We start from the raw sequence: 18,971 nt of genomic DNA, 5'->3' as shown, positions 1-18,971 counted from the left end.
ATCTGTATTGCTGGTTTCTAACAGAAACAAAAACCTTGGAAAAATAAGAGTTCCTTTCAGCTATTTCAGCATGTGGTTGGGATAGTGGATGCTAGCTTTATGTTGGTAGGCAAAGAACCCAAATTTGAAGGATAACTGAAGGCAAACTGGACACACTGGAGCAGAGAGCCCCACTTCCACCACCCCCAGCTGGAAATAAATCTGTTCTGCCATTCTCAGACAGCACCTGAAGAAATGCTGACAACGTCCTTGCAACACTGCTCATCCAGTCATTACCATAACTTCACCAAGCATTGTTGCAAGTGACACCAGCACAGCCACCTGAAAAACACAGCCAGGCTGGGATGGGGGCATCCAGTGGGAGAGGGTAAGAGAGCTGCCCTTGCTCCAGGGCACACAGCTGCAATAATGTGCTGAAAACTCATCCCTGACCCTGCTTGCCAGCAAAATATCTATGCCAACACCATCCAGTAAGAGCGGATACTACACTGGAAGCTCTGGTACTTTAAGCAGCTGCCCTGAATGACAAGCTCTGCTTACCAGTTAAAAAAGATGTGAAATTCGCTCTCTCTGTGCCTGTGCATGTCTCTAAAGAGGACAAGCACAGCCTGTGGTGTGAGAGAGGCACAGACACAATCCCACTGGCCTTCATCACCCAGCGAGCCTCTACTGCAGGATCATCCCTGCACTTGTCTGACTTTGTGTTTGTTCTTTTTACCTCAGCATGCTTTGACCTTAAATCCATTATTTATGTTACCTAATCAAGGATGAGACACTGAATGCTGCTCCAGCAGCATGCTGCCATTACTTGAGGAAAGAGCCAGCAGAGAGGGAAGCCAGCAGAGTCTCTCCTGAGCGCCCAGCAGGTTTCCTACCCTGGCCTGCCCATCTCTGAGCCAGGCCCTCCTCAGGAATTACAAGGGGCCTTGAGCTTTCCACTGTAACTCAGCTCCAGGACAACAGCACACCCACATTTTTGGAGCAGCTTCTGACCAAAGGATTCAACTACTCAGTGAAGAGAATTCAAGGTCAGACAAAGTTATAAATTTTAAAAAAAGAAAAAAACAAGCAAGTAGTCTGAGCCACACTCTATGAGCCACTTTAATTCCATAAGAAGAACATCAACAGAGAGGAAGAAATTAAAACCACATTTCTAAAAAAACTCCTTACACAGAGGTCTGCTGGGTGCCTGGAAACAACTGTGCAGTACCACTGCTCTCTCGACCAGAATGGTAAATTTCATCCCTCTGGGACAGTTCAAAGGGGTATTCTCGTGTGAGATACAAAACACCACGGTGTGCCATATCATTAATGCATTTAGTATTCTTTTGGGGGTGCAGGCATGCTCCTCACCTCTGACACAAACATACTCTCAGACACAGGCAAGCAGTCCCTGGTGAAGGGACTGTGCGGTTTGACCTGTCCTGATGCAGTCACTGCGCTGTCCCACCACTCCTGAGCGGGAGGACTCTACAAATAAGGTGACTTTTCCATGTCAACACAAAAGGTCTGTTTCCTTTCCTGCCCTGCAGAGTGCCAGACTGGGGATAATTCTGGAGTATTTAAGTGGCTCAAGGACCGAGATGGCGTGGCCTTCCTACCAACACTCTGTGACCGTACAAGCCTTTTGAAAGGAGTGTTAGGAGTTTGCCATGCTGTACTGCCCTGCTCAATTCCAGTGACCTCTGTCATCCCTTCTGCCCTTAAAGACCTGTTGTCTGTCATTTTTTTCAGATTTATGCACTAGCTCAAGGCAGAGCAATGAAAACAGTGCATTGCTAGGGGGGAAAACAACCATTTCCACATCTCAATTTGCAGGCTTTGCCGTAAAGAGGCACAGGACAGTAGCTGTTTCCAGGCAGAAGCTGATGAGATACTAACACACAACACTAAAAAGATTAGAAAAATGTCTGATTAAAGAGCATATGAGAGTCACGCTGCGCATCACTGCTGACTGCAGGGCTTCTGAACGACTGCCAGAAGAATATAATCCAAAGGTGCAGTGTCACCAAAAAGCGGAGCTGAACAGCAAAGCGCTTATGTCGTAGAAGCCGTTTTTCCTCAAGGAGCGGCGCGGTGCTCCCGAAGGCGATAACCGAGCCGCCCCACCGCGCTGCATCCCCGCCGGAGCCGGGCGGGCAGGGCAGGGCGTGAGGCACGGCACGGCATGGCTCGGCACGGCTCGGCACGGCATGGCTCGGCACGGCTCGGCTCGGCTCGGCTCGGCACGGCACGGCACGGCACGGCACGGCACGGCACGGCACGGCACGGCACGGCACGGCTCGGCTCGGCACGGCACGGCTCGGCACGGCAGCTCCCCGCGGGCCCGGGGCGCCGAGCCCTGCCCGCGGCGGGGCCGGCACTCAGCGGCGGCGGGAGCGGCCCCGCGCCCCCGGGATGCGGGCCCGCCGGGGCCGGGGAAGGCAGCGCCGGCCCCCGCCCGTGCCCCGCTGCTCCGCCGGGCCCGCCCGGGCCGCGCTGCCCCCGCCGCGCCCGCCCCGCGGCCCCGCCGCCCCCGCGCAGCCCCGGCCCCGCCGCCGCCCTACCTTCGTGTAGAGCTCGGAGGCTGCCATGGCGCAGGGCGCGGGCGGGCGGCCCCTCTGCGGCAGCCCGGCGGCGGGAGGCGGAGGCGGGCGGAGGGGGGAGGAGGAGGAGGAGGAGGAGGATGCTCAGGCGGCGGCCCGCGCCATGTTGCTGCTACCTGGCGGGCTCTGAGCATTGTGGGAGCGGCGGCGGCGGCGGGCAGGGCGCGGGGCGGGCGGCGCGATGCCTCCCACCGGCGGGCGGGACGCGGCCCCGGCGGAGCGGGGACTCTGCCGCTGCCGGACCCCTGGGCGATCGGGCAGCGGGGCTGCGCGCCCCCCGCTTTGTGCTAGAACCGGTATTCCTCCTCTCCCTTAGCATCCTTTTTTTTTTTTTAATTAATTTTATTATTTCTCTCCGACACTGAACAAATTACTCGTTATATCATCAGGGATATTTATAATTTCCTGCTCGAGGCGCACCGCGGGCAGCACCAGGCGCAGGGAACCATCCGGTCCCTTCGTTTCACGGGCACCGATTCTAATCCCATCCTTCAAATTGTTTACAGCCTCCTTCAGCTGGATTGCATTTGTCGTTCAAACCGTTACTGAAGGCACTGAAGGGAAATGGGCCCAAACCGCTCCCTTCAGCAATTAAGTCCATTCTCACCAAGACATGGAGGTACACATCTTTGAGAAGTTTAACGTGGATGTCAAATAGGAATGAAAAGCATAGTCCATGTTCCAGCAAGGTCTCAAGACGACTTTTTTCTGATTTGTTAGTGACTGTTTTGTACAGCTCAGCTTATGTCAAGGGTTCTTTTGACAGCAGACCTGAAGCTATTCTCTCTTTCTCTGTTTTCGTTTTCCATCTTGGAAGTGTGTCCTACTAGTCCAAGTGGTTCAAAATACAAAACAAGTTTGAAATAGGTAAGTTTGCCACACTCTCCACCAAAGTGCTTTTGCCTATTTATCCTCTCTCAGAATTCAACTGTTCAGCTAACAGCTGTGAATTCAGTGGCTAGTATCTGCACTGCCCCTGAAACTCGCAACTACCAAAGAAACAGACAAACCTGTTTACAGAGAAACTGAACCATGAAAGCAATGGGTCAGAAATCACTCACCAATTTAGTAACGGAGAGAAAACACTATCCTGACTCCCAAAACAAACACTCCCAATAAATGTTTAGCTGGACTTTATAGCTGCTATCTAAAAAGAGGATGGAGAAAGTAGCAAGCACAAATAGGAAATAGCCAAGATGAAAATATGTAGCTTACCCAGAGTTGTTTGTATTAGGTGCAGCTATATGGCCTTCACAGCCAGGAAACTAAGGTTAGTAAACTCAAAATAGAGATTAAAAAAACACCTGATTCTCCTGGGAGAGTTCAAAATAAGGTGAACAGAATTTTAAAAATACATTCTTCATTCCTTCCCATGTTCTGCCAGAATGTCCAGGCTTATCAACCATGATTGCTGTTGCTGTCCTACAGCAGGAGGCTCACTCCAGCAGAACTGGACATTCCTTCTCAGTGCCAGAAAGCCCAGAAGGGTTCCTGGGAGCTACTGTCCAGGTCAGGGGAGAGGTTTTGGCTAAGCAGTTTTCACAGCTCTCTTCATCCCTCTGCCAAGGCAAACCAGAGGGATCTATACTAAAGCTGCCAGTCACCTTTCATGTGCAACACTGGAACTGTAAACTGAAATTTCAGTTTTGTTTTCAGACAGGACCTGGACCTCCCCTCTGTGTGATGCTTCACATCTGATGCTTTGAACCCTGTCCCTAGGATATCTATGCTGAATTCGAAGACTCATTTCAGGAGTTTGCCTGGACTGTGGATTACTGATCTCAGCCACTCACAGCTGGAGCTCAGGAGCCAAATGTAATTATAAGCCACAGCAAAAAATAGATGTCTGAGTCCAAAATATGCTATGATTTGACACAATTTGCATAAACCAGGATTTCAAATCTGCCATTAAGGACAGGAATTGGGGACATTGAAAGTTGCCAAGAAACAACCTTTTTGCAATGTATCCAGAGTAACTACTTTAATAAGATGCATCTCCTGCATCAAGTATTTGCTGGCAAGATTTAAAAGACCTCATCTCTTACCTTGCACACAACATACTTTGAAAAGATTTTTTTTCAGAGCATAGATCCCAGGGTGTTCCAGATAACAGTGTATAGGTGATGTAACTGACACAGTCCACATGCAGAACTTTATACTGAATTTTTATGCTATTTTTTTTTCAGCAGTTAAGAAGCATTTGTCCTATCTTTTTTCTTACATCTGTCCCGTTCATATCTGTGATCTGTTCAACTGTGGCAGAGAAAGTCCCTTCTCACACAGGACTTCCTATTCTGTTGTCACACCGTACAATGAGCAAGCAGTGAGCTCTCTGCCAAGCCCATGTTCTCACACCTCAAGGACCAGGCCTGCAGATTTTAGCTGCAGAAAACAAACAGGGTTGGTTCCAGCCAGTACTGATGGAACAGTTAAGAACTCTGAAATGTAATACAAGAGATATGTAGGAAGAGAGACAATCATGTACCATGCAGGTATGCAGAGCACAGAGGGTGTTACTGTAACCCTGGGGACTGAGCTAACTGAGTAAACAACACCCCATGGATCTGGAAGCTGTGCAAAGATCAGCACCAAGCCTCAGGCTGACTGGGAAATTAGTGGGACTTTTTTCCAGCACTGTGGTTTCTGGAAACGTGGCCATATTTAGGCCAACAGTCTAAAGCAATGCAAACTTCTTTGCACCAAGCTGGTTCCCAGACATCCCCTTCATTCAGTGCAAGGGACCCAAACAATCATCTGTTACGGAGTTTTCAAACAATAAGCTTTAATTGCCTTAATAGAAAAATAAGCACTGAAATATATATAAATGTGATTACATTGAAGTAATTCTGTAGTCTAACATACTAGAAACCAAAGCCCAGTCATATTTTTAATGATACAGAGTAGCAAGATTTAGGGTTTAGAAATTTTCCACAGAGAATACCGAAGTATCCAGTATTGTTTAGGAAAACACAGTAAAGATGAGACGAATCTCCATGGTGCAATAAAAACTAAGTAAATCAATTTATTCTGTATACTATACAACGTGTAAGTTTGTAAAGAACAATTGACATTTTTATCACCTTAACATCTTGACTGGGTGTAAATATGTCCAACAAAACGTACTCCTGTGGCCTTTACACAAACACTGTCCTACTACATCAAGAACAATGAGAGGGAAGCCTTTGGTGTTACATATCTGGGGACATATCTGTGAAGTTGTAATTAATCCACTTAACTATCTCAAATAAAATGTTGGTGCTATCTGCTATAACAAGCCTACATGAGTACTACTCTAACAACTAAACATTCTATCTTTAAAGGCAAGATATGAAAGGGACTGCCAGTCTACAGTGTGGACAGGTTTTTTTTGAAAAAGGCAATTATCAAATGGTAAAACTCATATAATACATTATGTACATCAGTTTGGATAGCTGAGTTATCTTGCTGGAGTAAGCTGAAAGTAAGCATCAACCTGCAGTCATGTTCCATTTCCTGTTAAGTGACTACTGGACTTAAGTTTTATACAGTGTACAGAATCAATCAGTGTACATAGCTGTGCCTGCTGCTGAGGTCTGTCAGATGTGAAGGCTCATAATCAGTCACTGACCTAGTTAGTATTACAGTACTTCAAATATACACATGGAGAATATATTCATAGCTGAATTCGTAGTAATCTTAGGAACTGCAAGTCACTGAGTGAGCACTGGAAGAGCTTGTGTTGTCCAACCAGCAGGACAAGCCGAGTTGTAGCTAAGTGAGTGGAATGTTTAAATTTAAATAGCTATCTTTTTAAACCTTCCCAAACATCAACAGAACTCACCTTAGGGGAGCTACAGAATAGTGGCACCAGACAATACACAGCAAGTCACCTTAAGTTGTTCAACATTTGTTTCAGGCCCAATCCTATCGTTAAGTTTCAATTTCATTTACACATAGAAAAATAAAGAAGGATTTTCACATTAGAACAAACATTTATAAAAAGCAGCTTGCTTCAATATTTCCAGTTTCCTTGTTATTCTTCCAGCCTAATTTCCTAAAGAAGTCAAATAGGTCCATTTCTTCAAACTGTTCTGCAAAAACCACAAATTTGTAATACTAGTGGAGGATAAGGAAAAGGACAGGCTTGACAAAGCCCATCTAACTACTGAAACAGGGCTATACAGACTTGAAAAGAATCGGGTTCGCAATTTTGAAATTCTCTGAAATTGCTTCTCTGAATCAAAAACCTGACATAGACACACTGATCAAAACAGGACCAAATAAAGACTACTCAATTTCTCTTGACCATTTTGGTTGCCTCTGGAAGAGAGCATTGCAGAAGATATGGGCCAGCATTGGTATTGACTAGCAGTCCTTTATACCCTAAGACCTTTCTGAATATGTCAGCACAAAGTACAAGCTTCTAAACACATGCATCTTTAAGCGTTCTCTCTTGTGATACTCACATTGGTGCTTTGTTTCTAACAGGCTGTTTGCAAATTGTTTTTTAAAGAAAAAAGCATTCAGTAAACTGATCTTTTAAAAGAATTTCTTGTTCTCCCAAAGACCATGAAGGCTGTGACTACCTATATGAAAATCAATTATATTATGGATCATACTCCACTTTCAATATTCTGATTTTATTGAACTAACATGTTTTAAATCCATCAATTCACCTAACTAACACCAACTATGTATTTTGTCTATCTAGTACTTACAACCTTCATCATAAGCATCAACTGGAGTTCAATCCTATTTTCTGCTATGAAAAGTTACCTATTTCTCAATAAGTCATTATAGAAATACCTTTCCAGATATTTGTTTCCACAAAGCCAATGAGGGGCTGCTGTACAATGAAGAAAAGGAAATGATTTATTACCTCTTCAGGAGTCCAAGAAAAAAAAAAAATCCTTCTGCTTCCAGAAGTCTAAAGCAGCTCAAAGCCAATTGCATATCAAACGTTAGTGAGCCTAAATTTGGTGTTTGCCACACGGGGAACTCTGTACAAAAGTACACTCAGCCATATTCCATGCCAACAGACAGAGTATTTCTGCTTTAAAAGCTTCAACAACTGCTGAACATAAAGGGCACTTGCCTGCAAATATAGGTAAAAATTCCAAATTTATACCTGAATGCTGGATATTGTTGTGAAACAAAACATACAACTGCAAAAGCATAAGGTTGAGTCAAGCGTAAATGTGTTTCACAAATTTCAGGTATACAATTTTTACTTTCAGGAGCAAGATTCTGGGCTCTTAGTTTCAGGACAAGACTTTGAAAGATACAGAATCACTTGTGCTTTGATTGGCACATTATCTGCTTTTTAAAACGTAAAACGAATAGACGTTTGCAAAAGGTTGTGCAAAACTATTGTATTTACAAAAAATGGCACAAGAGTGAATTCAACAGTCTATGCACATGCACACTTCATCCACATCTTCAACAAAAGTGTGTCCTAAGCTACAGAACTGAAAAGAATACCAGCTTCAACAGGCAGTTGTCAATAAGCACTAGGTTCACAAGAGTTACACCAGAATGGGCAAATATTGCCCAAGTAAAAACTCTATTGTTAAAGCTGAAACAGGTTTAAGGCCGTTCAAGTTCAAAAGCAGAAACAAAATTCAATCAGAGCCCTGTCTTTGTTTTTACACATGCTTTACCATCTAGCAACTTGTGGTCTAAACCTCTATTTTAGACAACAAACCCAAACACGGAAGAAAAACCCAACACAACTGGAGGTTATATTAAATACAAATATGCTGTAATTAAGATGAAATAACAGAAGCAGAAACATTAGAAGTTGTAAAACTTGCAATGTCACTTGCTGGAACCAGTCCTACACTAGGAAATGGGCAATATGTACATTTTCAAGTAGATTACATTGCTCTAACCAAACTTGTCCTTTTTAATCAGTGCATTGTTCTCAACTAGACCAAATACTACGTTTTACTCTTAACAGTATTCCCTTACAATAGCAGCACATGCTATCGCTACCTGCAAAGCTGTCAGTCTCATGACTTAGTGTAAGAAAGAAAAAGGGGGATGTGAGGGTGAGAAATAACTATTAAGGAGAAATAACAGGAATGAGAATAATCATGCAGTTCAGGTGCTCTCGTCAGCCAGCCAGCTTGCTAGCAACAAGAGATGGTTTCCGCTGAGGAAGATCCTGTGGAGTAGGAATATGGTCACCAGTGACTTCTGTCTTGTCAGGAGCTGCAGTAGGCAGTTGCTTATTCTTCATCTTTGCTTTAGCCATGTTGTAGTCACCAGAATCAAAGTATTTTTGCTAGAAGACAAAACACATAGATTTAAAAGCCTGAAATCTTATCAGCTATATACATTGAATTACATTGTTAAATAGACATTTTAGATATTAAAAAGTTGCAAAATCTCTGTGAAAAAGGTCAAGACTAGTAAGCACAGACAGCTGAACTCCTAACTAACATCATTGTGAACATTACTGTGAACAGTAAGCTGAACATTATTTTTGCCTTGGTTTTCCCAAAAGCCCATCTCCCACTACTGAAACCTTGGGGTTTGCAAATTTTGTTGCAGTGAATAAGTTCTGCTACACGCAATAACCAAACAATGCACAAATTAAAACTGGAGAACAGAGCCTGATCTATCACACCAGAGATCAAAGTAGCATGAAAGTGTGTGCTAACAAGAAAACCTCTTCTCTGCACATAATAAAACAAGTGAAACTGTAATCCCTAAAGTTCTCAAACCAATTATTTAGCTAAGTCAAATCTACTGTACAGTCCTTCTGAAAAGCACTAGGTCAAGGAAATTATTATCCTCCATTCCATTTTTTTCTGAATACAAAAGTAAATTAAGTTTTAAATTCCTAGTTTAAAAACAGTGTTCCTTAATATATCAGCAAGTTTTTATTAGCATTACCTTTAAGAGTAGCAGATTTCTCAAAATATTAAATGATCTATGCATGTCAAAGACAAATGAGTGTTATTTATCCACACCATGGTAAAATGAGGCATGGAATTTCATCCAATTCTTCAACTGCTCACTGACACATTTTGCAGGAAAAGATGCATTGTTTTTACATCTCACCATGAGGTCTACCACTCTGAAACTCATAATCCATTATTTTGAACAGATTTTGTGTGAGGCAAAAAAATTAGATTTAGGATTAAGATTTACACCACTAAGTACTGCTTACAATCACAACCATCTCTGAAGATAGACCACCCAGTCAGATTTGCATAGGCTTAGTCCTCAACCAGCTGAACAACAGCCATCATGACCTGCCATGTCCAAGTGCTTCTGGGCAGCACCCTGCCACCACAGCCTTTATTCTGCATTAGTACTAACCAGCTGCAAAATGCTCAGCAGCAGCAGTTGCTAGACAGAAGTAATTTGAACTGACTTTAAATGTTCCCTGGCAGAGCCCTGAAGTTACCTGATCTATCTCTCCCATAGTCCGTGGTCCATCTGAATCACACACTTTTATTTATAAACCTTCCCAGTACAATCCTTTTGATGGTGTAATCCCTATTTACACCAAAATGTTCTAGCACTACTTCTGCAGCCTAGGCCTCAAGGTAGAACATAATCTCATTTGGAAAAAGGCTTTCCTGTTTTGCCCTTTAAGACTGAAGCAACCAAAAGAAACTTTTAAACAGCAACTAGGTAATAAAAGAACCATTTGATCTTCAGATGTGATACAGCTGCCAGTAGACATCTTTCTGTCTGTCTAAGAGTTCCAAAGAGAATCCTTCCACAAGAGCATGATGTAGTACTGTTCTCCTCTACCATTATTCCAGAGAAAGTGTGCTAGTAATGGTGTGTGCATCAAATGCAGAACATTTCTGGACAGCAAATATGACTTGGCAGAGTGTGTCCCGGTTGCCAAAGTGATGATGATTTGGGCTACAGCTGACCACAGAAGAACATGTGAGAAAACCCACCATCTCTCATGGTTTAGAATATCAATCCATTTCTTCCTTTAACTTAGTCCTGTACTTTCCTGATTTATTCTAGCTTCTCACAGATGACCTAAATTTGATCATCCCTTTCAAAAACAACTATGTCTGTCCAGGTGTCTTCCTGTCAGAAACAGTATCCGATAGCACATCCACTATCCTCACTCTATTTTAACTCCCATCAGAGCAGGCAGCCCAAAGTACACCAGAACCCCTATTAAGTAAAGGGCCCTCCTCATTTAAGACACTGAGCACCCTAAATCAAAATAATTTTTTAAAAAATTGAATAAAGTTATTATCACCACATCAGGAACTGCAGGATGCCCATAATGAATTGGAATCCACAAGTTTATGCCATCTTTCATCAGAGTAGCAAAAGTCAATTAAGATGGCCAGGGATCTGTCTGTGCTCAAATCTGAAAGCACATGCTGCAAGAGCCTTTGCATTCAATGTGTATAATTAAGACGAAGATATTGTACAGGCTGTTATTGCTGGTGGTGAGATTCTCTCACATTTGCACCAAGTGTGAGCAGCCATCATTCCTTTATGGCTATCAATCTTTACTGGCTGAATGCTGCCCTGTTTTCCTGAGATATCATCACAATGCAAACTTACCACTCCCTTCTGTGTCTACACATACCCTGAACCCAGTGAAGTCTCATTTAGGCTGCCTTTGGCCACTCAGAGGGAGTCACCTCATGTACCACCTGCCCAGGCCCAGCAGCCATTAAGTCTGCTTCATATCTTCTAACTCATGAGACAAAGATTATCCAAAAAACCTGCCAACAGTAACAATTCCCAAGAGATGTTACCAGATAGCACAGAATTAGATCAGCACTGAACTCCACCAGCTGGTTTGTGAAGGATTTATACCTGGAATCGTTGTGTGTACTGAAAAGGCCTAGACAATAGTGACAACGGTATGACAGCAATGAAAGCACCACCAGAAGCTGTGACATACCAGGATTATTACAAGAACAGAGTCCTAGCATGCCTGAAAGGCATTACATAATCACCCTATGAATAATTAAACTAAAAAAACCCCAGTCAAATAGAGACTAAGAAGAGACATTGGTTAGATGTGGAACAATACTGAAATATTAACTCACTCTTCCTTCTTCTATCATTATTTTTGGGTCTGGGTATATAGCCAGAATTATACAACCATTGTCAAACCACTAATGTCAGATAATGCCTCGTCTGACAGCAGACACCAAACTTTCTTGTGCCAGAAACATGGATAACAGGAGTAAACATCGATTTTGGGGGCATAAGAATGGGCAAGATAAAATCACTACAAAATGAGGATGAGTTCCTAACCCTTGGTGTTTACTATAAAGTTTTTTTCAAGTCTATCACAGCAGCTTCTAAGTTTAATTTTTTATAACAAGTGTGGTTGAGGCACTGATGCTGTAAACAGCTATCCTGCCAACCTGGCATTTGTTGTGCAAAGACAAATTTCTCTTCCTCATGCTTTCTCAAAATTTAAGGTTCTTAGGACTCTATTAACCAAAGGCCTGTGGAGCAGGAAAAAAAAAAATCACAGATACAGGAATTTTGGGGGTTTTTGTCTATACTCTGTGGACAATGAAGAACTTACTCCTTTTTGAAGCCTCTTCCTCAAGAAGTCTGAGCCTCCTGGCTTCTGGCCCAGATGAGGATATCTTGCTTTCAATTTTGCTTCTTCAGCTTTTTCTGGACTTAACACCTTATCCTCCATCTCCTGAAAGACAGTGAGTGATACTGTAAGTGAAACATACAACAGTGTATATTTATGCAGAACAGCTTTGCAGGTAATACACCCACATGCCCATTGCTGCTACCAAGCAAGCATAACAATTATCTGATTAGACATTTTCATACATTCTTTCTCAGATGCTGACAGCAACTGTAGGAGTTCAGCCTCCCATTTTAGACACCTTTCCTGGAGATGCTAAAGATGTGCGCACTTCTCTCTCAAAGAAAAGCAATTTGAATTATTCAATCTTGAATAAAAAAACCTCAAACAAAACTCTTTTTATTTGGTCAAAACAAGGGGTCCACTAAGCACAAATACTGAATAGTGAGCAAAAACCACAGGACTTTTTTTCCAAATGCCTGTTTCATCATTTAGTTGCATAGGCAGATTGGCACTTGCACTGCCACACTGATCTGTAGGGTTGCTCCAGCCTAATGTGTTGATATTCACTGTGAAACAGTCTCAAAAACATGCCTGCTGTTACATTAATAGCAATACTGTGTTTCTCTATACATGTCTATAATTACCCTGAAATTATGAAGATGAAGACAGTTGGGTAGTGCATTTGTGTAAAATAAAATGCCTATTTTATGAGCATACTGTAAAACATGGATGCTCAAAATAATAATTTAGAGATATTCATTTGGCAAAACTGCAATTTGTTCACTGGCCTCTAGTTCACACTCATCTGTTCCATGTTCATGTAGCAGTTTAATGTACGAAGTGCAATTTATTCTATTGAATTGTTTCTAAAATATCTTTCATTCAAAATTCTTCATCTGTTTTTTCTGGAATTTGGCCACAGCCTTTTTTTTTTTTTTTAAGGAAAACCATAAAACCATTCCTGGTTCAGAGAAAATTTATAATGATTTACACTGACTGCTGTAGCACAGAATTGTTATTATCACCTGAAGTCACAGAAAGACTTTCAGGCAGCAAGTAAGAATTGCCATTGAAATCAGGAGGGTGTCATTCATCTATGACTAAGATTTCATGTCCACTTAGATCTGCTTAGGCAGCCCCTTCATACTCTTTTCCTTGCCTGTCATCATCCTTTGCATTACATCTATCAGTATGACTGCCTGTATTCCCCAGTTAAGCTTTACAGAAACTAATCCAACAGAAAAAAGACCATTTATAATTTTTTTCCTTCTCCCCTTGTTGGGCTGTTTCATTTGATGGGCTTGCACAGCCTGGATGAGCAGGCAGCTGCACAAACAGGTGTGTTAACACAGCAGCAGGAGGACAGGGACACGGGGAGCAGGGAGCTACTTAAGCCAAAACTGAAGAAGAAAAAGAGCGACCACCAACTCCCCTATTCCTAGGTGCTCTTCTCTATCTCTTATAAACTGCTCCAGGTTGTGAAAGAGTCAACATCTTTCTGGTAAGGTGCCTCAGAAACAAAGACGGCAACAGATTTAGAATATAACATTTTCTAGTTTCTCCATTTGGACAAAACACCCAAGGACAGCTTTGCACAATACAACAGGAAACCGAATTAACAGTTCTCCCAAGGAAAAAACAGAAACTCTCATAACAATTAAAGAGAAACTACAGCGACAACAGGAACCAATGCTTTTTATTAGATGAAAATGCAGCTAGGCAATACAATGCAAAATCCAAACATATAAAATAAAGGGTAAAGCTTCCCTGACTACTGAGCATAGAACTACGCCATTTCTCACTAAGCAATATCACACTAGCCAAGCCCACGGTCCTCGTGTATTGCAAAGATCACACGGCAGCTGCTCTCCCCATTGTGGTTCATCAGAATGCCACCACAGCCTGGATTTGCTCAAAAGTAATCCTTTCAGCTCAACACTTTGAACACCTAATGCTGAATCACTGGGTACTCACTGCTGAGCCAACAGACAAAGTATTTGAGGGGGCACATTTTGCCACACTAAAAGCCAAAAGGACATATTTTTTTAAGACAAGAGGACCAACAATAAATAGCTTATATAAATATGTATTCACAGTGCATCAAAGGAGACATTTATGCAAACTCACAGGGCTGACAAATTATGGCACAGCAGGCAATCCAAACAAAAACATCGTGTTATGCATCAATGCAGCTCAAAAGGATACAGAGCACGGCCGCTTCTTCTTGATGACCAACGACAACTAAGACTCAAAAACCCACAGAACACAAATTAAAGAATTTCAATACCACGACTTGGGGTGCCAAACAAAACCAGCTGACAGCAGGTTCAAAAATACTTAAGACAACAGTTCTTCACGTAAAATACAGTTAAGGTGCAGAACTCCTTGCTGAAGGATACAGGGAGTGCCAAGAATTTAGATTCAGAAAGCAATTCGATGTGTTCATTTGCAGCTCAGAAGGCTAAACCAGATTGCTGAGACCTCGAGAGTTTTCTTGGGAAGATCACTGCCTTCACGTCCTGATCTTATGTTCTTCTGAGGACTAAATGGTACTGAGCACTCTCAGAGACGTGCTGCTCAGCCCCAAAGACTTTAGTCCAAGCCACTCCTACATTCAGAACATTCCCCCTTGAATTACAGAAGCAACAACCAAGTGACTAACAAATGACTGGGGAGTGGGCAGAAATCAAGATATACCACGCTCTTCTTCCAAGTGACAACCACACAAAAGTTATAATTTTAGTTCTCTACAGGAACTTGACACAGCTCATGAAGTCATTAAAATGATCTACCAGGAAGGCAGTAGTTACCTAACTCACTTAAAGACAGCTTTTGCTTTTAATCTTCACACAGGTTCTAGCAGCATAAAGTTCTGTATCTGCTGGACAAGTGACCTGCATGACTAAAAAAACAGCCAGCAGCCTTTTAGAACTCTGTTATGAATGGCTCATCTTTGGCAGAAGACATCAAACAAAATGCAAAGCAGAAAATGGGAAAAACATGGCAACAGCACAACCCTACAGCAAACTGATGTGACAAAAACCAATTCAGCAACAAAATGCACCACCTCTAAGAGTTTCCTGAAAAATACAGGCTTTTAAGGCCAAAAGAGTCAACCAAACATACATTCTCCTATGTCCACAGTTTCTTTGTTTCTGAACTTCCCCCTGCCACTGTCCTGAGTTTTCACACCAAGAACAGGAAACGCTGGTCTTTGGCAGATTTTCAGTTTGTATCACTGTAGTAAAAACCTTTCTCGTTCAGAAGAAGCTTCTTACAGCATGTCAGAAAACTTAGAAAAAAAGCTCTGATCATGAAAACACTGCCCCAAATTTCATTTAGGGGTGTCATCTTTTTGAAGCACACATATGAATAAGTACTGCAAAATGGGTTGTTTATGTAAGTGTTTCAGAGCTAAGCATTAACCGAGTGAATGCTCAGTTTTGCCTACCCAGACAAATCGTTTCAGTGGAGGTTAATATTGCAATGTCATAACAGCACTGATATCACAGGATCAGACTAGGACATAAAGTCAGAGAAAGCAAAGTTTTATTTTATTGATGTTATATAATTTTTCTTGAACACCTTGCCAGAATAAAACTAAATTAGGAGAGCAGCAAGGACCTCCCATGTCTCAAGTAAAAGGTAATTTCTCCAAGCAATGCATAAGCATGACATTTCAAGACTGAAAGTTGGTTAGGAAAATCAGCCCCAGTCACCTGACTTAATCAGAACACCCTAGAAGGCATTACAATAAACTTGCTGCCACATGTTTAACTATGCTCTTATTACAGAGCTATTCTAGGAGTGCTGCATAGGCCAGGGACTTATTTTTATAGGCTTTGAACAGGAACAGTATTCCTTCAGCAGCCTACCTAGCATGAACGTTCAGTCACGCTGCAGAACACACCTATTTAAGAGCAGATTACAGACCTGACAAGGAGCTGGTTCTGATTACTGCACCTATTGAGAAGGTATCATTCCATATTAACCCCCAAAGCTCTACTTGTGCGACTAACTCATATTACAAATTGTAAATTATTAAACGAGCTGATGTAGATCAAGCTTTTTCTTTTAGTGTCCTTCAAAGCAGTACTTGTGTTTCATAACTTCTCCGGATCATAGCCGCGGGGATTGCAACCGGGCTCCCACGACAATGACAAGACTAAAAAACAAACGGCTTCTTAAAGTCACAACACAGCCATCTATGAAACCAAATCCCACTTGAGAAATGACACAATTACTAGTTAGAGATGACATAAGAGGGACACAAGATAACCCAGCCAGTTAGCCTTTCTAAAAGCTTTAACTAGCACAGGTTACGGTCGTTGTGATTTGGGTATTTCCGCTCCTGAATTGATTACATTAAAAACTGAACATTTTCTAGAAGTGAAACAAACGTTTAGCCTGCGGATTATGGCTGCCGTCCATCCGGCCATTGCGGTCGTGAGCCGAAGGCCGTGGCGCAGGCCCGCGGAGCCCCCGGAGGGAGCGGGGCCGAGGCCGGAGAACGAGCGAGGGAGCGCCACGAGCCGGGCCAGGCCAGCGCACCCGCCGATGGGCCGGGGAACAGCCGCTCCCGAGCCGCCGCGGGGCTGCGGCTCCTCCGCCTCAGCCCGCACGGCCGCGGGCCCGGGGAGCGCCGCCCGGCCCTGCTGCGCTCGGCCAGCCCGGGGCAGCCGATGCTCGGAGGGGCGGCCGGGCCCGGGAGACGCTGCGGGGCTCCCCGGGCCGAGGGAGGGAGGGAGAGGCCCGGCCGCGCCGATGGAGGCGGGAGAAGCCCCGCGGGGCTCCTTGTGCTCCTCGGCCCGGCCACCCACCTTCTGCTCCTCGGCCGAGGCGGGCTCGGGGCTCTCGGCAGACATGGCGCCGCGGCAGCGGGACGGCGGGGCCGGGAAGGAGGGAAGCAGGGAGCGAGGGAAGGAGGCGGGCGGGAGGCGCGGCCGCGGCTCCTCCGCGCTGCTGCTGCTGCCTCTGCTGCTGCTGCTGCCGCCTCCTCCCGCACAAGATGGCGGCGGCGGGCGCGACGGAGCGTCGGCGGGGCCAGACTTCCTCCGCCTCGGCCCCCGCGCGCGGGCTGCGGAGCGGGGGCGGGATCCGCCTGCGCCTCGCGCGTCACGTCCGGGACCGAGGGTTCGAGGCCCGGGCCCGGGTCTGCTTTCGGAGCCCCTCCCGTTAGAATCACAGAATTACGGGAACATCGGGGTGGGAAGAGACGTTCAGTGTGGTCCGGTCCACCCTCACAGGCGTCACTGTAACCACTACAGCACATCGCCCGGCGCCAGGCCGTACGTCTCTTAAGCACCTCCGGGCTGGTGACTCCGCCGCCTCGCTGGGCCGCCTGACCAGCCGAACAGGGAAATCGTTCCAGTGTCCGATGGGAACCGCCCGTGGCACCTTCCGGCCCTTTCCTCCGGTCCCCGCAGTGGCCCCCAGCTCACCTCACCTCCCCTCAGCCCGGCTCATCCGGCCTGCCCTGCTCAGCATCAGGGTAAAGGGAAAAAAGCCTTTTTTGCTTGGCTAAAGTCAGTTCTTTTGGCCACTTTCAGTGAGGAAAATACAAGGAGCTGAGTCCTCCGCAGCATTACTCGAGGATCTCACGAATCCCAGACAGCAGCTGACAGGATAGGAAGGCTCAGTCCATTGGAACTCCTTAGCAGCACAGTATCAAATTATCCAGATTATTTTATTCCCTCCCTCTACTTTTCACTGTCTGGTTCTTGGCTGCAAGATAACCTTCTGTGGACTCTCTTCAAGAGCATGAAGGAGGTGTTTAAATAGCCCACTATTAATAAATCTTTAGGGGTCCCGAAATAAATGGATTATGTCGCCAGCAAGGTATGGATTAGCAGAGCTCAGGAGGGACTGGCCAGGACGGCTTTGTGTGATTATGGTCGGGAGGAGAGGCAGGCCAGGAAGATCTGTGGAAGCTGGAGCTGTCAATGATTTTGTCACAGCTGAATTGTACTAAATGCCCCAAAAGGCAGTAGGTGGAGGAGTTTTTTTATGCACCTGAGAGATTCATCCAGAGACCAGGATCACGTAGCTGTGGGGAACCCAAGGAATGTGCATATCCATGCAGAAAGGGATACAGCCAGGCAGATTGCACAGAAAAATAATCAAAGTTTTTTCCTAATGATGAAAAAAGCCATGATAGTGGTGGGTGTGCCACATTTCCTTCTAACAAAATTAGGGAGAAATGGTCTGAAAGTGTGAAAAACGGAGCAGCATAGAAAGATGATCATAAAAAGGATGAAGCTCATGGATTTTAAAAGGAAGAAGAACAAAGCAATGACAGCAGACAAGAATGCAAGCTCCAGGAATTTCTTTCAAATCTCTTAGGAAATTAATGTGAGGGAAAACAGTTTCAAGGATTCAGCAGTTCCGTAATGCAGTTATTTCTTTAAAGGAACATAATGCAGAGCAAAGATGGGAAATAAATTCAGAACCTCAGGAAAAGCCCAGGGTCTTCAATGGCCTCAAAGACCAGAAAGCAGCCTACAGAAAGTAGGTCAGTTTTTAAGGATGCGTACCTAAAGAAGGTCATGATGGGGGGGTACCAAAATATTACTGAACAAAACTTTTAAAGGCTAAAGTGTTTAATGTTTGTTTTTGTTCAAACTGGCATGATCAAGGTAAATAGTGTAATAAACAAAGTATAGTCTCCAGCTGGAATAAGGAAAAACTGTTTTGCAGGTTATTTTAATTAGTTTTGGTAAATATTTTCAGCTTGGATGAAAAAATATCCTTAAGAGATTAGAGAATGACAGAAGCAATCTCCAGTTAATTACTGGTGATTCATACAGGAACCTGCGAAAAATGAATGGGTTTCCAGGAGTCACTTT

General features: G+C 44.1%; 2 protein-coding genes across 2 annotated transcripts in view; both read right to left on the bottom strand.

Moving 5' to 3' along the window:
• Positions 1–4,266, bottom strand: part of MYO5A (myosin VA) — a 100,885-nt gene extending 96,619 nt beyond the window's left edge. The window contains exon 1 of the mRNA XM_084213912.1: positions 2,547–4,266. Coding sequence (XP_084070038.1) covers positions 2,547–2,573 — 27 coding nt within the window. The 5' untranslated portion in view covers positions 2,574–4,266. The remainder of the gene's footprint in view (positions 1–2,546) is intronic.
• A 1,080-nt stretch (positions 4,267–5,346) lies between these two features.
• On the bottom strand, positions 5,347–17,167 carry ARPP19 (cAMP regulated phosphoprotein 19). Its single transcript, XM_084213919.1, has 3 exons — positions 16,947–17,167; positions 12,106–12,228; positions 5,347–8,850 (listed from the first exon to the last, which is right to left on the bottom strand). The coding sequence occupies exons 1-3, from the start codon at positions 16,989–16,991 to the stop codon at positions 8,680–8,682; spliced, it is 339 nt and encodes a 112-aa protein (XP_084070045.1). The 5' UTR covers positions 16,992–17,167; the 3' UTR covers positions 5,347–8,679.
• Between the last annotated feature and the right edge of the window lie 1,804 nt (positions 17,168–18,971).

The sequence above is a fragment of the Fringilla coelebs genome (genome assembly GCF_963513975.1).
Source record: "Fringilla coelebs genome assembly, chromosome: 12".
NCBI classification, from domain to species: Eukaryota; Metazoa; Chordata; class Aves; order Passeriformes; family Fringillidae; genus Fringilla; species Fringilla coelebs.
The sequence above is the reverse complement of the archived record's forward strand: the minus strand, read 5'-3'. Positions and strand labels throughout refer to the sequence as shown.

Excerpts from the sequence above, each read along its gene's own strand:
- ARPP19 (XM_084213919.1), bottom strand. The coding sequence starts at position 16,991 with ATGTCTGCCGAGAGCCCCGAGCCCGCCTCGGCCGAGGAGCAGAAG. Across the intron at positions 12,229-16,946 it reads CCTCGGCCGAGGAGCAGAAG|GAGATGGAGGATAAGGTGTT; the intron begins GTGGGTGGCCGG and ends ACTGTCTTTCAG. Across the intron at positions 8,851-12,105 it reads GGAAGAGGCTTCAAAAAGGA|CAAAAATACTTTGATTCTGG; the intron begins GTAAGTTCTTCA and ends TTTGTCTTCTAG.